The sequence below is a fragment of the Chelonoidis abingdonii genome, chromosome 3 (genome assembly GCF_003597395.2).
Source record: "Chelonoidis abingdonii isolate Lonesome George chromosome 3, CheloAbing_2.0, whole genome shotgun sequence".
Classification (NCBI taxonomy): Eukaryota; Metazoa; Chordata; order Testudines; family Testudinidae; genus Chelonoidis; species Chelonoidis abingdonii.
In genome coordinates this window covers 42,190,057-42,208,141 of record NC_133771.1, presented here as the reverse complement: position 1 = coordinate 42,208,141, position 18,085 = coordinate 42,190,057, and the positions used below count along the sequence as shown (strand labels likewise).

General features: G+C 40.2%; 1 protein-coding gene across 2 annotated transcripts in view; it reads right to left on the bottom strand.

Annotated features, from left to right (window-relative positions):
* ARHGEF10 (Rho guanine nucleotide exchange factor 10) overlaps positions 1–18,085 on the bottom strand; it is a 217,006-nt gene that overhangs the window by 35,187 nt on the left and 163,734 nt on the right. For both annotated transcript variants that reach the window (XM_075063709.1, XM_075063710.1), the window contains 7 exons: positions 17,105–17,220; positions 15,204–15,331; positions 14,922–15,022; positions 11,200–11,321; positions 8,957–9,043; positions 5,429–5,652; positions 4,051–4,208 (listed from right to left, as the gene is read on the bottom strand). In XM_075063709.1, the coding sequence (XP_074919810.1) occupies positions 4,051–4,208; positions 5,429–5,652; positions 8,957–9,043; positions 11,200–11,321; positions 14,922–15,022; positions 15,204–15,331; positions 17,105–17,220 (936 nt within the window). The remainder of the gene's footprint in view (positions 1–4,050; positions 4,209–5,428; positions 5,653–8,956; positions 9,044–11,199; positions 11,322–14,921; positions 15,023–15,203; positions 15,332–17,104; positions 17,221–18,085) is intronic.

The window sequence follows — 18,085 nt, the reverse complement described above, 5'->3', positions numbered from 1 at the left end:
AGCATGAATTTCAAAGTAAAATGAAAAACTTTTGCTAAGTGCCTGGTGCATTTATCTCAAATATCCGAAATAACTCAAAGTAACATTGTCAACTTGAAAATCAAGACACTGTAATAGTTTTGCTACCTATTGTTACCATTAACGTGTAGAATTATGACAAATGAAAAAGGAAAAATGTTTCCTCTTTTTCCACCCCCCACCATTCCCAGTCCCCTTGCCCAGCCATTTCCAATTCCCCGCTCCTCACTTTTTGTCCAATCTGTCTTTTCCCTCCCCAAACCTCCAACTTCCAGTTAATCCCACTCAGTTCCTGTTCCCACTGAGTCTCTCTCTCTTATTCCCCAGGTTTCTTGTCCGTCACCCTCACACTCCTTGTCCAAACCTCTGTGCCCAGAGAGTCCCAGTTCTCACCCCTATACCCTGGCAATTCTTCAGATCTGTCTTCCCTCCCTCTCCAGTTCCCAGCCTAGCTAATCCCAATCGCCACTCCCCAGGCTCCTTATCTGATCTCAGTCGCCTTTTTCCACCCATTGGCTTTCGGTCTCTACAATCCATTTCTTGCCCTGGCTCCACATCCCAGTCCCAGCTAGTCCCAATCTCTAACTCCCAGTCACTGCATTTCCCCTCCTCCAGCCTCAAATCCCATATCCTTTTCCTGTTCCACCAGGCTCCCCCAAATACATTCAAATCTGGTAGCTTGCTCCTGTAGCCTGCCTGGGCCCAGCAGGGTCAGGGTCATTGAAAGAGCGAGAGAGACAGGCTTCCTGCTCTCAGTTCCACTGCCTTTACTTGGACCTAGTATGGCCCAGAGCAGCCACGAATTGCTATTCGATGGAAAGTCCTGCTCAGCCTCAGGCATGGATGGAATCTTAAGGGAACTGAACTGATAAGCTCTACCAAGTTTCTACTAAGCATGGGCAAGCTGTGATTTTTCAAAGGCTTACAACTTGGTCAAATTTTGGTGGGTTTTCACCAGCATGGCAAAAGGCACATCCCTGCCATAAAGGCCACCCTCTGGCCATATTTCAAGTCTCTGCTCCAAAGTATAGAGGAGCTAAAGCTTTTCAAGAAAGAATCACAGATATTTTTAGCCTGGGCAAAATGATGTATTTTTCCTTAATCTTGTTCTCAGTAATGTCTGAACTGTTTTGGCAGGAAATAAATAAATAAATAATCAATCAGCCTGAGTCAGATACCCAGCATGTAAAATTTCAGCCTGAACAGCTGATGTTCGGCAAAGTTATAAGCAACTGAAAACAGAGTCTTATAATGGGAAGTGTCAGGCAACCTTAATAACAAGCAGTGCTACCCACGCTGCCTATAAAAATAGCACTTTGTTATGGGCAGATTCATTTTTTCCCCAGTAACACTACTCACATGTGTAAAATAGGACTGGACTATTAGGACAATGTCCTTTTGTCTGTGTGGCTGTTTCACAGAACCATCAGGAAAATAAACTACAAGAAGTTTGAGGCACAGGTAGTAACTCTAATTACTTATAGCTCACTTTTTGAAATTGATTAGATTTCAAGACCATGTTCCTTTACCTTTGTTCATTACTTACTGCTGCTTAGCTGATTTACAATGGGGAAGTAAAAACATTTTGACAAATGCTTGTCTAGTTACATACAACGTTGTCCATACAGAAATATGTAAGTGAGGGAGTTTGGCTGTGAAAATTCCCTAGTGCTCCTCCTCCGCCTCATACGCATTCCCTCAGTTTGCTAAACATGCCTTTTAAAATTTCCCTTTAAAGGAACAATTTGGGACAAATTCTGCCCCCCTTCCTATAGTCATAGTGTGCTCTGGCTGCAGTACAATGGCTAAAAGTCTTATAAGTGCAAAGAATGGTGGAGGGGCAGGATTGCAAATGTATATCTGTAACCTCTGGACAATTTGAAGCTGTACCAGAGACTCATTTTGGGGCTGGAAATAGAATGAGACAGACCTGGTGGATATGTGACTACACACATCCACTGCCCATTCTGTTTTGTGTGGGAAGGAACAAGGATTGAACCTGCAAAAGCACCTGCGAAGTGGCTATGCAGTCTGGCAGAAAGATTTTTCCTTCCTTACCCCATGGAACTCCCCAGCGCACTGCCCAATTTCGGTACTTAAAATGTGCACTGGGATTAGCATTTGCCTTTCTCTGAATACAGGTATGCAGGTAAGAATGTCTTACAGTGTAGCAAGCTGCTTTTATCTAGAAAATACCCAATATTTCACTTTTCAGTCTTGCCCGCTTCTCTTTTAATCTGTATACATCAAATTATTAGCACACTGAACTGATGTATATGACTGAAAAATTACACCCAGTGTAGAACTAATGGTGACATTTTGATTCTGTGCTGATAAATTACATGAAATACTTATTAGGCCACATTCTCCATGTCTCTCGTTCCACAGCTCAGAATCATCTGTCTGGTAAAATAGGTCAGTGCTTCATAACAACACTCCTTCAGGGCTGACTGTGTCTGGATAAGCACACTGTGTCTTACACATGACCACGGCAGCAAACTATATGGAAAATCGATGCTAATATGGAAACAAATGACTGGAAAGATTTTTATTAGGCATGAAGAGCTGTAAGAGAAGGCACTGCAAGATGAGTCAGAAATGGCTGCATGTAGATTTTCCATGTCAAAGTTTCAGGTAACTTGAACACAATCCTTGTTAGGTAAGTTCTTTATACTGTTTATAAGTTCTTTAGCACTGGTCTCTGACTAAGGGCATTGTCTTCCCCTTAACTGCCTCTGCAGATGTGGATCCCAGAGAATCCTTGCATCTCTTCTTGCCTACAAACGGGTTCTACTCCCTTTTTTGCTGGAGTGTAACCTTCTTGGAAGAAGCTGTGCGAAGACTATTGTAGTTTTAAATCACTGCTCAAACACACCACATTCTGAGGAGATTGCCAATTCACCCCTTGTCCCCAGGCCTACAGCCATATATAGCAATTGGGATAAATCAGAATGATATTGTGGGATGCACCTGAGTATGATCAAGGCCACACCATTGCTCCATCAGGGACAGGTTCTTCACTCTCTGTGGGTAAGCCTGCAGTAGAAATGCTACAGCGTCACAGCGGAAGATGTTCTTCTGTTGCTGTGGTAAATCCACCTCTCCGAGAGGCACTTGCTAGGTTGACAGAAGAATTCTTCCATCGACCAATCAGGGTCCACCCAAGGGCTTAGGTCGACATAATTACATTGCACAGGGCATGACATTTTTGACAGCCCCTAGCAAGGTAGTTAAGCTGACGTAACTGCGTAGTGTAGAGCAGGCCTGACATTTAGTTGGGGGAATATTCTTAAAAGGCCTGTGGTCTAATGCAGCTCTCCCTGGAGCAAAGTCCAAAAGAGAGCGCAGTGAGGGAGACAAGGAGGGGACCATTGGGCTCAACATGGTAGTTGGTGGGAAAGAAGCATCCTTCACAACTCTTGTTTTGGATTCCTCACTGTCAAATAAAACCATACCTTAAAACCTTTTCAAGTGAGAGCAATAAGAAAGGGAGGCCTCTTTGTGAGGTGCATGAGCAATGTATCTAGAGAGGAACTATCCATCCATCTGCACACTTTAGTTACCATTTCAATTTGGATTTGCTAAAAGAGCTAGCAAAGAGAAACCATTTCCCTTCTCAGATATTGGGAACTAGAATGACATTAGCATCTGTACTGTGTTAAACGCAGTATCTTGATTGTTATCACCCATAGTAAGCTCTCTAGGCAGGGAACAGTCTTTATGTGTGTTTTACAGTAGCTAGTACAACTGGGACCTGATCCTGAGTGGAGTCGCTGACGGATAACAATGTGCATAATAACAATCCTGATCTAACAATAATAAATCAGGACTAACAGCCAAACACATACCATCCTTTGGAAAGAACAAAAGCCATAAAAGTCTATAAAGAAAACACTTTAAAAGTAAATGTTTGCATCAAACTGTAGTAACTTCAATTCAGAAGCTGTTCAGGAAAGGAAAAATGTACCAGTGGAAATCTGCTTCTGCCAAAATATATTGACACAGGAGTTCCTCAGGATGTTATTACTCTACCTTCTGCTTTTGTGTAGATGGCAATGTTCCCATTAACCAGACCAGCAAACAAGTACTGCGACAGATACGTTAGGCTCATGACAGTTGATTTTTCTGGGGTGAAGAAGTGCTGAAGTCGGACTTTCTTTGAGCCTTGATGACTCTTGTAAATAGAAATGCTACAAAAAAATAAAAAAAGGGAGAAAAATGTAAATATGTTTTGTTCAGTTCCTACTATAAAGGTCACAAAAGGCTTTACGGTTATAAAAAGTATTGGGGAAAAATAGGTACTTTATTAGGCTAAAAAATGTAGTTCATCTAGTCATTTTCATTATCATTTTATGCCCAAACAGTAAATTCCTTGCATTAGGGAGACTTCACCTCAGCTGGAGAGACCTTTCTTCTAACAAGACACCATCCTCTTACAGACCCAGAGTTGTACCTCTCAAGGGCCTGATTCAAAGCCCAGTGAAGTCTTTTCATTGACTTCAATGAGCTTTGGATCCAGCCCTACCTGACAGAAGAAAGAAGAAAATAGTTCAGTACCAGAAATCAATTTACTTTTAAATTCTATGTCATGGTACCTATATCCTATCATGATGGGTATGCCAGAAATGATAGGTAAATAGGCATGTCTGGCATGCTCTGCAGTTTACACATGCAGAGAACTAGTCTGATTATGCTTTATTGCTTTCAGTTTAGAAAATATACAGCATTTTTTTAATAGAAAGAGTATTCATTTATTTAAACTTGCAAGAAGAGCACACAAATTCCCATACTTCTGTTCTCAATAGGTACATCCACCATCCTTTGCTTACCATACCAACAACTTCACATAAATCTATTACTATTTGCCACTACTGTACAGAGATGACCTAATGAAAAGACTCAGTTCATACATGATAAACAATATCGTGTTCTATCTTATTAGCATGAAAATTTTCTATCAAATACTGCAAATGCAGCATTATAAAAAGGTAAATAATTACTTGCTTTTCGTGTTGCTAACAGCACTTCATCATTTTCAAACCCTCCTGATGATTAAAATGATGGAATGATGTAATATCCTTAAAAATCTGTACTTATGTCCTACAGAGATTACATTATTTAAAGGAATTAATCCTTTTTCTTCAGAGATATTTGTTAGTCTCTATGGTTTTTATCCCATGTATGATAAGTTTAAAAAATTTTTGTGTGGAGGTTAATTTTTATTACATGTATGTCGTTACTGGGTTATGGGATAGGATCTTGGGACAACTGATGGGTCCGTTTACTCATGGGTGCCATTTTAATATGCTTTTCTAAGGTGCACGTAGCATTGGATGGATAATCTTTTATTGCAGAGTAATGAACAAACACGTAAGTAGATTATATGCAATATGTTAAAATTGACCATCACCTTCCTTCCTCCATGCCCAGGCAGACAGTAGGCACTTTTAAGGTTTTTGTAGCCATGTTTTCAGACTCTGGAGCCACATTTAACTCTTTCTGTTTCTCTTCCTCTGGAATGTAGATCATGCAGAGAATGCGTGATTCCACATTGAAGCACTCGATAACCTTGGGGCTGGAGTTTTGAAATGAAACAATTGCAATTTGGCCCATTTGATTAGTGCAACTGCCAATCTGAATTAGAGAGTGATGAGAAAGGAAAAGATTAACAGCCTTCCAAGGCAAGATCACAGTTAACCATGATAAACACATGGCAAACTAATTAAAGACAGCTTCTCAGCTTCCAAGCACTTAAAGGAGCTTTCATGTATTAAGTTAGCACACAAAAAGTTACAAGAAAATCAGTAAACACCAACCATAATATAGTTTAAAATGTAGCAAAAGAACATGAAATTGGTTTTCCCAGCACACTTGTACACACAATTCTGACCTTTCTGTTTCTAAAGGAAGGTTATTGTGTACCCTTTTGAGACATGTGTATATATATAATGCAATGTAATACAAATATAACACATAACATTAGTGTGATATAAGGCTTCTGGAACTAATAAGTTTTAGAAAGCTTCTCTATAAACCCTAGAGCTGGACGTTTAAGGCTTATTATTTTCTGTAATTTGAGGGCCTGAAACAAGTATTGTACCCCAATGGAGAGGATTACCAGCTCCCCATGGTATTAACCATCCATTTCTATCCCTGTCGGTTCAGAAGGTATTGGACCCTAAATATCTCACTGTACAAAGACCAAATATTGCCAGCCCTGCACTTCATACCAGTGTGCATTAGGGAAGTGGGAAGGCTGGGAGAACTTCCACTTTAGGGAAAAGAAAGAAATGTGTACATAGGAATACTTTAAATATTTAGAAGAGAAGAAGAGAACATGCCGATGTGGTATAAAGATTTTATTGGCATAAGTTTGAGATGACTGTATTCATAATTAGCAAAGCCAGGAGTGAGTTACACAAGTCATCTCAAAGCAGACCTTTGAAAATAGTATTTCCACCTTTTGCTTCTAGTACTGGAAGTTGCCAAAATATCAGCCTCTAAAAAAGTGACAACATGATGAGATAACTGGCTCTGTGGATGAGGGGAAAGCAGTGGATGTGTTATTCCTTGACTTTAGCAAAGCTTTTGATATGGTTTCCCACAGTATTCTTGCCAGCAAGTTAAAGAAGTATGGGCTGGATGAATGGACTATCAGGTGGATAGAAAGCTGGCTAGATTGTCGAGCTCAATGGGTAGTGATCAATGGCTCCATGTCTAGTTGGCAGCTGGTATCAAGCAGAGTGCCTCAAGGGTTGGTTCTGGGGCCGCTTTTGTTCAATATCTTCATTAAAGATCTGGAGGATGGTCTGGATTGCACCCTCAGCAAGTATGCAGATGACACTAAACTGGGAGGAGAGGTAGATATGCTTGAGGGTAGGGATAGGATACAGAGGGACCTAGACAAATTAGAGGACTGGGCCAAAAGAAATCTGATGAGGTTCAACAAGGACAAGTGCAGAGTCCTGCACTTAAGACGGGAGAATCCCATGCACTGTTACAAACTAGGGACCGAATGCCTAGGCAGCAGTTCTGCAGAAAAGGACTTATGGGTTACAGTGGACGAGAAGCTGGGGGATAGCTCAGTGGTTTGAGCATTGGCCTGCTAAACCCAAGCTTGTGAGTTCAATCCAGGAGGGGGCCATTTCGGGATCTGGGGCAAAATCAGTACTTGGTCCTGCTAGTGAAGGCAGGGGGCTGGACTCAATGACCTTTCAAGGTCCCTTCCAGTTCTAGGAGATAGGATATCTCCATAAATTTAAATATGAGTCAACAGTGTGCCCTTGTTGCCAAGAAGGCTAATGGCATTTTGGGCTGTATAAATAGGGGCATTGCCGGCAGATCGAGGGACGTGATTATTCCCTTCTTTTCAACATTGGTGAGGCCTCATCTGGAGTACTGTGTCCAGTTTTGGGTCCCACACTATAAGAAGCATGTGGAAAAATTGGAGGGAGTCCAATGGAGGGCAACAAAAATGATTAGGGGGCTGGAGCACATGACTTATGAGGAGAGGCTGAGGAAACTGGGATTGTTTAGTCTGCAGAAGACAAGAATGAGGGGGGATTTGATAGCTGCTTTCAACTACCTGAAAGGGGATTCCAAAGTGTTGCGAATTATACCTGTAGGCCACGCACCATTCGTTTCTAGGCTGAGGCACAAAAACCAAAGATTTACAGAGTGTCCAAATAACAAAGTTTTATTGCACAAGGTTCAAACAACGTTCAAACGTGGTGTCCCCCTGCTAGTCAGGGAGAGACCCAGGCTACAGATTACATAGAAGTTATATACCTTTTAGGAGTGCACGCTACCCTCGTGAATCAGAAGCCTTAACCAATAGACAAGCCATTTTCTTATCTTTAGCCTATTTCAGTCAATCACTGTCCGTGTGCTGGCTCATGCGCAGTCCAGCTGTTACCTTGCATACTAGAATTTTTCCTTAATTATATTGCTACAGCTGTGTTCCTATCCTCTTCCTGTTCCTGACTTTATCTTTCTTTAATGCTACCCTTGGGAGCTGTGTATGTGCTTGTTTTTAGTTAATGATGGATACAAAATAGGGAAACTTACAAAATGGAGTTGCTCATGCTAACTATCCTTAACACAAAGAGGAAGGATCTCGACTGTTCTCAGTGGTACCAGATGACAGGACAAGGAGTAATGGTCTCAAGTTGCAGTGGGGGAGGTTTCGGCTGGATATTAGGAAAAACTTTTTCACTAGGAGGGTGGTGAAGCACTGGAATGGGTTACTTAGGGAGGTGGTGGAATCTCCTTCCTTAGAGTTTTTAAGGTCAGGCTTGACAAAGCCATGGCTGGGATGATTTAATTGGGGTTAGTCCTGCTTTGAGCAGGGGGTTGTACAAGATGACCTCCTGAGGTCCCTTCCAACCCTGATATTCTATGATTACGTATGGAAAAAGCTGTTAAAATTGGTAGAGGTTTTAAAAAATCCAGTGGTTACACTTTTTGGCTTGTAGGAATGTCTTTACAATTGGCTTCATAATATTATGCCAGCATAGTTTTACATCTAGAGGATATAAAAAATAGTCCCAATCGAATTTTTAAAAACTCTTTAAAACATTTCTAAATTATTGAATGGATGATGGTATGTTATGGTCTCATATGTGGTTTTATTGCATCTCATTTGAGATCAGCTGCATGGCTCACTTGTGACTATGCTTAGTTCTTGGGAATCTCTAACAAACCATGCCACCAAAATAATTTGTACATGTGGATGCCCTCTCTCGCTCGCTCGCTCTCTCTCACACACACACAATTATGGGGACAAAACTACTAGATTTCATTTGTAATATTTAGCTATTCAGAATGTGCATGCATATCAAATCCATGTATTGTGGATTCTTACAGAAAAATAAGAAAGAAAGATTGAAGATGAAAAAAAAAAAACATCCCTCACTTGATGTTTGAAGACTTAACTTACCCACAGAAAACCATGCTCCATGGAACAGGAATCTGACTCAGTTTCACTACAGAGGTAAGGGTCAGGATTATAAGCAGCACATTCAATCTTGAAAGAAAGAATGAAAAAATATTAATATTTACAATGAAGCAGATATCTGTCCTTTCTGAAGGCCCCACGTCAACTAAGCATTTTAAACATACATTTAAATTCATCCTAATTCAGCAAAGCACTTAAGCACCACACTAAATGCTTGGCAGAATTGGGACCCTTAGGAGGAGTAATTGGTTTACATTCTCAGCTTAACACCACTGGAATTGCTCTTTAAAGTTTAGATATACATTTGAAAATGCATTTAATTAATCCAAACTAACATTTACACACATCATATCATATTTAATTAAGTAAAAATGTATTTTCTGAAGGCATTAAATAAGGAATTATGCTTTTAGGTAAATAGTCTCCATCTGAAATGTTCACTAATTGATCTTCTCTCTAATAAAGAAAAAGTTGTGGAGTCTGCTATTGCTGTTGCAATGTGAGAGGAAAAACTCAAGCTAAAATTGGAGAATTTAAAAACTAAGAAATAAGGTTATTTTAAAACTCATTCATATACAGCACTATTTACTCACTAAGGAAACTTGAGTGCATAAATTAGCCTCCTAAAAATCCTATCTTAGGTACATATGTAAACAAGTTGATTTTAAAGACTGCAGAGCACCCAGCAACCACCTCTGAAGTCAACAGTTGTTGCTGAGTGCTCGGCACTTTTGAAAATAAGGTCACCAATTCTAGGTGTTCACCTCAGGATTTATGGATAGTTTTCTCAAAGGTAAGCTTTATTATCTGCCTTCTCCATCAAACCAACATCTGTCTGCATGGTAGCCCATTAAAAGAGTAGAAGGTGGCCACTGAGAGATCAAAGAAAACAAGAGCTCTCCAAGTCCAGTTCAGCGCATTGCTTGCTGACACTTGCTGAAATCGCAAACCCCAGTAAAGTGTATTCTAATGGCTGTGATGACCACATCCATTGTTGGTGAAAGAGACAGAATTCGAGGTTTGGACATCTCTTGGGCTCTTTTTGTGTCTTTATTCATGACTTGGTCAAACCTGACAAAGTTTTCCATAATTAAAATAGTGGCCCTTTAGCCCCTAATTTGGCAGGATTGTAAGATCAGGGCCTTTGATAGGAAATCTGTTTTAAAGGAACAGAATCCACGTACGATCAAACAGTATGCATAGCACAGCGAAGGATGATAGGTAAGGCCACCAGGCTCTCAGCACAGTCTGATATGGGGCTCCTGTGGCCTGCCATATGCTGGGGCCCTACTTCCACACAGCAACAGCAGAGAGCTGTCCCACTGCAGAAACACAAGATAATAGCAAAGTGGCTCCACCAAGAAGTGGCCAGGCCTCCCCATGCTATTCTCAAGAGTGACAGCAGGGCCCCACCCCCCCACTCTTGGGAACAATAGAGATGGTGGTAGAACAGCTCCCTCCTCCTGTCAATGGTGGCATGGGTAGTGCCCCCTAGAGTAGTGAGTCTTAGAGTTAACTCCCCCTTTGAGATGCATAGAGAAATTGACACGTCTCAGACCTATTGTTTCAGGCTCTCTGCAGACTCAGGCAGACGTCACTGCAAGTGTTACATAAAGTTACACTTCCAAGCTTTTCTTTGCAACTATGAGGGCTAGAGACTTTCCTATTTATTTTAAGTAAGTTGAGATTCTATTGTAATCACATGATCCTAGCAGCTAGATCTCAATTTACATTTTAAAATTAAATTTGATTACCATTCAGTAGGCTCTGAGTCAAAAACTATTCAATATAGCTAGAGTACACTGTTTTATGGGAGCCAAACATATATGGTTTTATGGGAAATTGGACGTTTTACCATGGATTTTGGTTACTATACATTGTGGTTCTGCTCTGAAAAGGGACACTGTAAATATGACATCATGGGGTGGTTCATGTTTAATATCTCAATTAATTATAAATCAAATGTGATCAGTTTATTTTTGTCACTAAAGTCAGCAGCAGATATGAGTCTGAACAGACTTCAGGAAAGATCCATTAAACACAGGTACCATTTTTAGATCACTTTTTAAAGTAAAACTGCATTTTCACATAAGAACCCTGGGATATATTAGCATAAGCTTGCAGAAGCAAGCCTGAATCAAACCAAACAAATGTATTCCTAAGATGTGATTGTATGTTATACAAATGAGCTCACACGTATTACTTAAGATACCAACAATATTCACCTTAAATTCCTGTTGTTTGGCCATCATTACTGGCATGTGTCTAACAAGGAGAGGATGCTTCTCTTTTTTGATCTGATTCCCATCGTCTTCTACACAGAACCACCCCAGGAGGTTCTCCTCTGCTGTAATGGCAAAAAGTAAAAATACCCCACAGTGCTTTCACTTAACAGTTGCTAACATCTCACTAAAAATATAGATAAAACAAACTGTTCTACCAATCTTTTAATCCCAAACAGCCCCTGTTTATGACAGAATAACATTTGTTATTACAACTGTATTTTGGGGGGGTATGTGACAGATGTAAAATAACACACTAATATTTAAATCTGGAATGAACTATCTACCACTCTTTAATTTCATTCCATTCAAAGTCAAAACGATCTGGACAAACTGGAGAAATGGTCTGAAATAAATAGGGTGAAAGTGAATAAGGACAAATGCAAAGTACTCTATTTAGGAAGGAATAATCAGTTGCACACATACAAATTTTGAAATGACTGTCGAGGTAGGAGTACTGCGGAAAGGGATCATCTGGGGGTCATAGTGGACCACAAGCTAAATATGAGTCAACATACAAAAAAAGCAAACATCTTTCTGGGATGTATTAGCAGGAGTGTTGTAAGCAAGACATGAGAAGTAATTCTTCCACTCTACTCTGTGCTGATTAGGCCTCAACTGGAGTATTGTGTCCAGTTCTGGGTGCCACATTTCAGGAAAGATGTGAACAAATTGGAGAAAGTCCAGAGAAGACCAACAAAAATGATTAAAGGTCTAGAAAACATGACCTATGATGGCAGATTGAAAAAACTGGGTTTGTTTAGTCTGGAGAAGAGAAGACTGAGAGGGGGCATGATAACAGTTTTCAAGTACAAAAAAGGTTGTTACAAAGAGGAAGGGGAAAAATTGTTCTTCTTAACCTCTGAGGAAAGGACGAGAAGCAAGGGACTTACACTGAAGAAAAGGAGGTTTAGGTTGGACATTAGGAAAAATTTCCTGTCAGGGTAGTTAAGCACTGGAATAAATTGCCTAGGGAGATTGTGGAATCTCCATCATTGCCAATTTTTAAGAGCAGATTAGATCAACACCTGTCAGGAATGGTCTAGATCAGTGGTTTCCAACCCTTTTACACCCAAGATCACTTTTTTGAATCTAAGGGCAACCCAAGATCTACCCCACCCCTTCCCCAAGGCCCTACCCCTTCCCCAAAGCCCCTCCCACTCACTCCATCTCTCCCTCTCTCCATTGCTCGCTCTCCCCAACCCTCACTCACTTCCACTGGGCTGGGGCACGGGGTTGGGATTTGGGATGGGCTTCAGGCTTTGGGCTGGTGCCGAGGGGTTTGCAGTGTGGGAGGGGGCTCTGGGCTAAACCTGGGGCAGAGGGTGAGGGGTACAGGAGGGGGTGAGGGGTGCAAGCTCGAGGAGGGAGTTGGGGTGCAGGAGGGCGCTCTGGACTAGGGCAGGGGGTTGAGGTGCAGGAGGAGGTGCAGGCTGTGGGCTCTGGGAGGGAGTTTGGGTGTAGGAGGAGGCTCCAGTCTGGGGCAGAGTGTTGGGGTGTAGGAGAGGGTATAGGGTGCTAGCTCTGGGAGGGGTTCATGGTGGGGCTTGGGGTGCAGGAGGGGATTTGTGGTGGAGGGAGTATGGGGTGCTGGCTCTGGGAAGGGGGTCAGGGATGGGGGTTGGGGTGTGGCCTTCCACTCGCCAGAACTTACCTCCAGTGGCTCCCAGTTGGCGGCAGGTACAAGGTTAAGGAAGGTTCCCTGCCGACCCAGGCCCCACACTGCTCCAGGAAGGGGCCAACACATCCCTGCAGCCCGTGGTGGGGGACACCTGGCTCTGCGCATTGCCCTTCTCTGCAAGAACCACGCCTGCAACTCACCCAGCCAGTGGAGCTGCAAGGGTGGTGCTTGCAGGCAGGAGCAGCACACAGAGGAAGACCCCTGTCCCTCCGCCTCCGGGGCTGCGCTGGCCACTTCTGGGAGTGGTGTGGGGCTGGGGTAGGCAGGGAGTCTGCTTTAGCGTCAGCCCTGCTGCGCCACTGGAGATTGCAATCGACTGGGAGATTTTTTAGGATTGACCAGTCGATCGCAAATTGACAGGTTGGTTACCACTGGTCTAGACAATACTTAGTCCTGCCAGGAGTGTAGGGGACTGGACTAGATGACCTCTCGAGGTCCCTTCCAGTCCTATGATTCTATGATTATTTTAGGCTTAAGCTTGGAAGGATTAGATTTTTATCAGTAAGTGTCAGTAAACATCAATTTTACCATACACACGCAAATCGATCACAAATATTTCATTGTAAATAATCAAAATTACAGATTGGCAAAGTAAGAAAAATGTTGCTTGAGAACTTATTCAAGTTCAATTTAAGTCTTTTAACTTTGTATATTTTGCATGTGATGTTGACAATTTTTTTTAATGGTTATAAAGCTTTAACTTTCTGAATCTCAATGTCTACTGTCTTTAAACTATTATTTGACACTCCCAATTGTCTGGCCCCATAATTTCCCACAATTCTGAACATTTAAATCAATAATAATAATAGAAGAAAATGCTTAAAACCTATAAATTTACACAACTGTGAAAATTTAAATTGATAAAAAATGCATAAAAATAAACACTGATATTCTCCATCAAATTATAAAAAAATAAAAATCTAAGTCTGCCAAATCTACCTACGCTTGAGATAGGTCTGGTGAGATACCATCAGTGATCCAACATTTTCAAATAATTAGTCATTTTAGATAGCTCAATTTCTGAGTGCCTACTTTGAGAAAACTCAAAAAGGGCTTATGTTCAGGAACTGCTGAGCACCTGTTCTCTGCTAATCAGGCTGTCCAAAGGCGACTCAAGTCAGGCATCCAAAATCACTAGTCACTTTTGAAAATGTAGGCCAGTGCATGGAAAACCATTACAACAATGCAGTAGAGTGCATGCTAGCAAATCCTTTTAAATTGTTTATAAAAGGACACTTGGGAATTTAATTATTTCAGCAATGGCAAAAAACATTTGCCTTCATTGAGGACTAGATACGCCACAAGTTTGATGTCTAAAAACAAATCTATTTTTAAGTTATTCACATGCACAGGTGTCTGTTATTTTAAAAGGACATATATATATTTAATCCTGCCTTAGCATGGGAGGATGGATTACATGACATCTTGAGGTCCCTTCCAGACCTACATTTCTATGAGTCTATTTACAAGGTTTTCTTCATGCTTAAAAAACTATAAAAAAAGTTCCAATTTTGTTGTAACTTCCCAAATACAATTTACTCTTGGGATAAAACTAATAATGAGAAATTCCACCCCAAAAGGAATATTTTGAAAACGTGTTGAGAACTGGTCTGAAAACACAGTTTTAGATTGGAATGACTCTTCCATTCTCTCTGCACGTGGTTGTGTTGTCATTCAATCTGACAGACTAGTTAGCATCTCAAGGTGGTAAAAATTATCTCAAACTTTGTTAGCATGCTGTGCTAATTACAGTTATAAGTTATGAACTTCCTCTCTCTTTTTAAAGCATCTTTAACCTTTAGTGATATACACTTATTACTATATACTGTAACTTGATTTCCAACGTCTACAGGAAGTCTTTCCATAAATAAAATTAATCTTCGAACACACATTATATTGTAACCTAAAAACTATCTACAGAAAGAGTTAACATTCTCTCAACTTGATACAGTGTTTCAGTTAGCTTAAGACAACTAAGTCTTACCAAGAGCAAGCTTAGCCATTTGTAAATTGGTGATCCAAGACTGTTTGATAGCAGGAGTAAATGTATTGAACACTGCAGTAAAGAAAGTTGGTCGCCCAGACCTGTGAGACATTAAAGAAATAATAATCACTTTTCTATAAACTCTCTAAAAATGAAATGAAATATCTTGCTCTCACAAGTACAGAACATAGGGCTAGGAATGCTGAGGAACTCAATGAGCTCTTATTCCTTTCGCACGCATACACACACTTAGAAAGTTTTAGATTTACAATTTCTACTGACTTGTCCTGCTTCCCTGGAAGCTGCAGCTGAATTCTGCAGCGATCTGCAGCTCTGATTTCATCTTCTTTTTTCAGTATAAGTTTTTGTAAACCTGATGTCCAGTCATGGGCCACTGACTGGTTTAAGTTCTGCAAGATTAAAAGAAAAGGTGTCCATGTACAATACTAACACATTCTCCTTTAAGCTAACTCTGCCAGTAGGCATGGGTGAAATATTCACAATGAACAATTTATTAATGGATGCATTAACCTTTTTTCTCTGCACACATTGCACATGAATAATTTACACAGATTTGTTAACGCCATTCAAAATTATTTGACAAATGTTTATGTCAATTTGTTTCATCTGATGATGGACTTTCAAACAGTTTATTACAAGTACAGCTGGGTGAATATAGCAGAATGTATTCAGAAACATCTGATGGAATATAAAGTATAAATTTGCTTCAGCCATATTCAGGTCCCTTTAATTACCTTTCACTGAACATTTATACGAGCCAATTTTTGTTTTGTAAACTTTTTGTAGAAAAAGAGTTCAAATGCTTGGGAAAATACCACATTTCCTCAAATATTCAAACCAGAGGTACTTGTTTAACCATCTTGAAAGTTCTCTGTGGAGTTGGGAGTTACCTAGTCAGATAGCAGAGACAATCCCATGTAATAGGTGATCCGTCACCTTGCAGGAATATATCTGATACAATCAAAGCAATAATGATGGTGAGCAGTTCATATGCTGAAGTAGGTTAATTCCAAATAGCTAATAAATCAAAGTTTCTATCACAAAGAAAGAGGCCTTCTTCTTCAAATAAATATGAACAGTTCACTCATTACCACCTGCAGGTACTGTTTAAGTATTCAATATTCAAAATTGGTGCTTCTTTGACTGGCTATGTAAGTGGCATGGTATTGTATGCTCCTGGCTAGTTTCCAGTCTGAATATTCACAATAATGCACCTGAAATTCACTTTCTGTAAATATTTTCCAATATTCACCTAAAAATCATTGTTTCAGTGAAAATTCTTAACGGTACATTTGCAGTATTGCCAACACCTGCAATGTTATCACAACTCTTGCGATATTTTAGGATTTACTTAATGCTCCAATCCTGGAGACAAGAGATTATATAAGAATCTCAGCTTTCATTTACCAAAAAATTAAGTTTCTAGTCCCCATGGTTGCAAAGAAAAGCTTGAAAATGTGCCCAAATACATCCTAAAGGCTCAAAATCCAGAAGGTGAATTAAAAAACCCTAATTTGTAAAATTTATAGATTTTTAAGCGAATCTCATAATTTTGGGGGCCTGACTCATGATTTTTGAACATTCGGGGTTAGTAATAGTACAACTGTTTGCTGGAATTCAGGGTGAAAAGAACACAAATGTGGTGTGAATACAGCTTAAGCAAATGAGTGTAAAAATAAAAAAATTATTCATGAGTATTCATTTTAATAGTATTCACCAATTTTAACTACTGTACCATCACAAAAAGATGGGGACTAGGTATTTGGGGTGGGTGTTAGGATCCTTAGCCAGATATGATAAAGCAGCAGTATAAAACAATCTTCCCACCACTACATGGCCCAATCCTAAGAAAGCATTTTTCTTAGGAATTGAAATGTAATTCTGTACCCATATTAGCTTACCAGTGACTGGGCAAATGCAGACACTTTTTTACCCACCCACACATTAAAAACAACAGAGAAAAACAAGATTAGAAAGCGAGCTGTAATCTATTTATAACTCTAAACATTTAACAGTAAATCAATTACTGGAGTTAAAAATGATTATACACTCTCCAAGGAGAATTAAAGAATGCCGTACAGAGCTGTCAGGAAGGACTGATTGATTCTACAGCTTTAGGACTGGAAGTATATTTTGAAAATAAGTCAGGCTTTGGTTGTTACCTGATAGTTTCCTTTAAGACTGCCTATCAGTTGACTAATTTGACTGACTACATTCAAATCATGTAAAAGATTCTGCAAATCATGGTACAGTTGTCCTGGTCCCATATAAAGTTGGTCTGAAATACATAAAAATGTGTGTTATAATCAACAAAATATCCAATTCTGCAGCCAAAGAAAAGCATCACTGAAAGGTGAAGGTGAGAAATATTAACCTACAAGCTGCTGGTGTTTAATTCTGTATACAGGCTGGACTAATCAGGGCTAGCCTTGCTCCTTCTCACACACAAAAAATAGACAAGTGTCGGGATATGCAGAGACACCGAGGATGGGATTCACAAGGGGGACTCAGGCACTCCAACGCACAGCACACAATGTCCACTCCACAGATGTGGTAAAATTGCCAAGGGGTAAAAAATACCAAAATAAAACAAGCCCAAATAAATAAGTAGAGAGCAACCACAGCAGCTCCAGTTACATCTTCTTAGCATACGCGCAACATGCCACAGGTGGCACATTACCATGATTCATCACTGAATTTGGTCCACTGGGTGAATCACTAGCTTCCTTGACCGGGGCGGGGTACTGACAGGGAGTGTGACATGAACACTGATCCAAGCCCCCGGCTCCACTTACTTAACTTCGGAATCCATTATTGTGAGCAACCATGAGAATTCCCTGGATACTTTGATTAAGTATATAATCAGCTATATGAATGCAACTGCTCTGAACAACTAGATATACCATCCCTTTCCCCATAGATATTATGTTGGTTCAGGCCATAGCTGTAATTATTTTGTTTAATGTACATTATTATTTAACATATATTTATCATCTACTTATTTAACCATAGGTGTTGTCTGACGCCTTAGAAAATATAAAACAGAAGCCCCAAGTAGATCACTATAGACTTTATTGTGCAATCAGTTTTTAAGATGAATTCCACCGCTTGACTCGTGGAAAACTCAGTGTTATAGTCCCAAA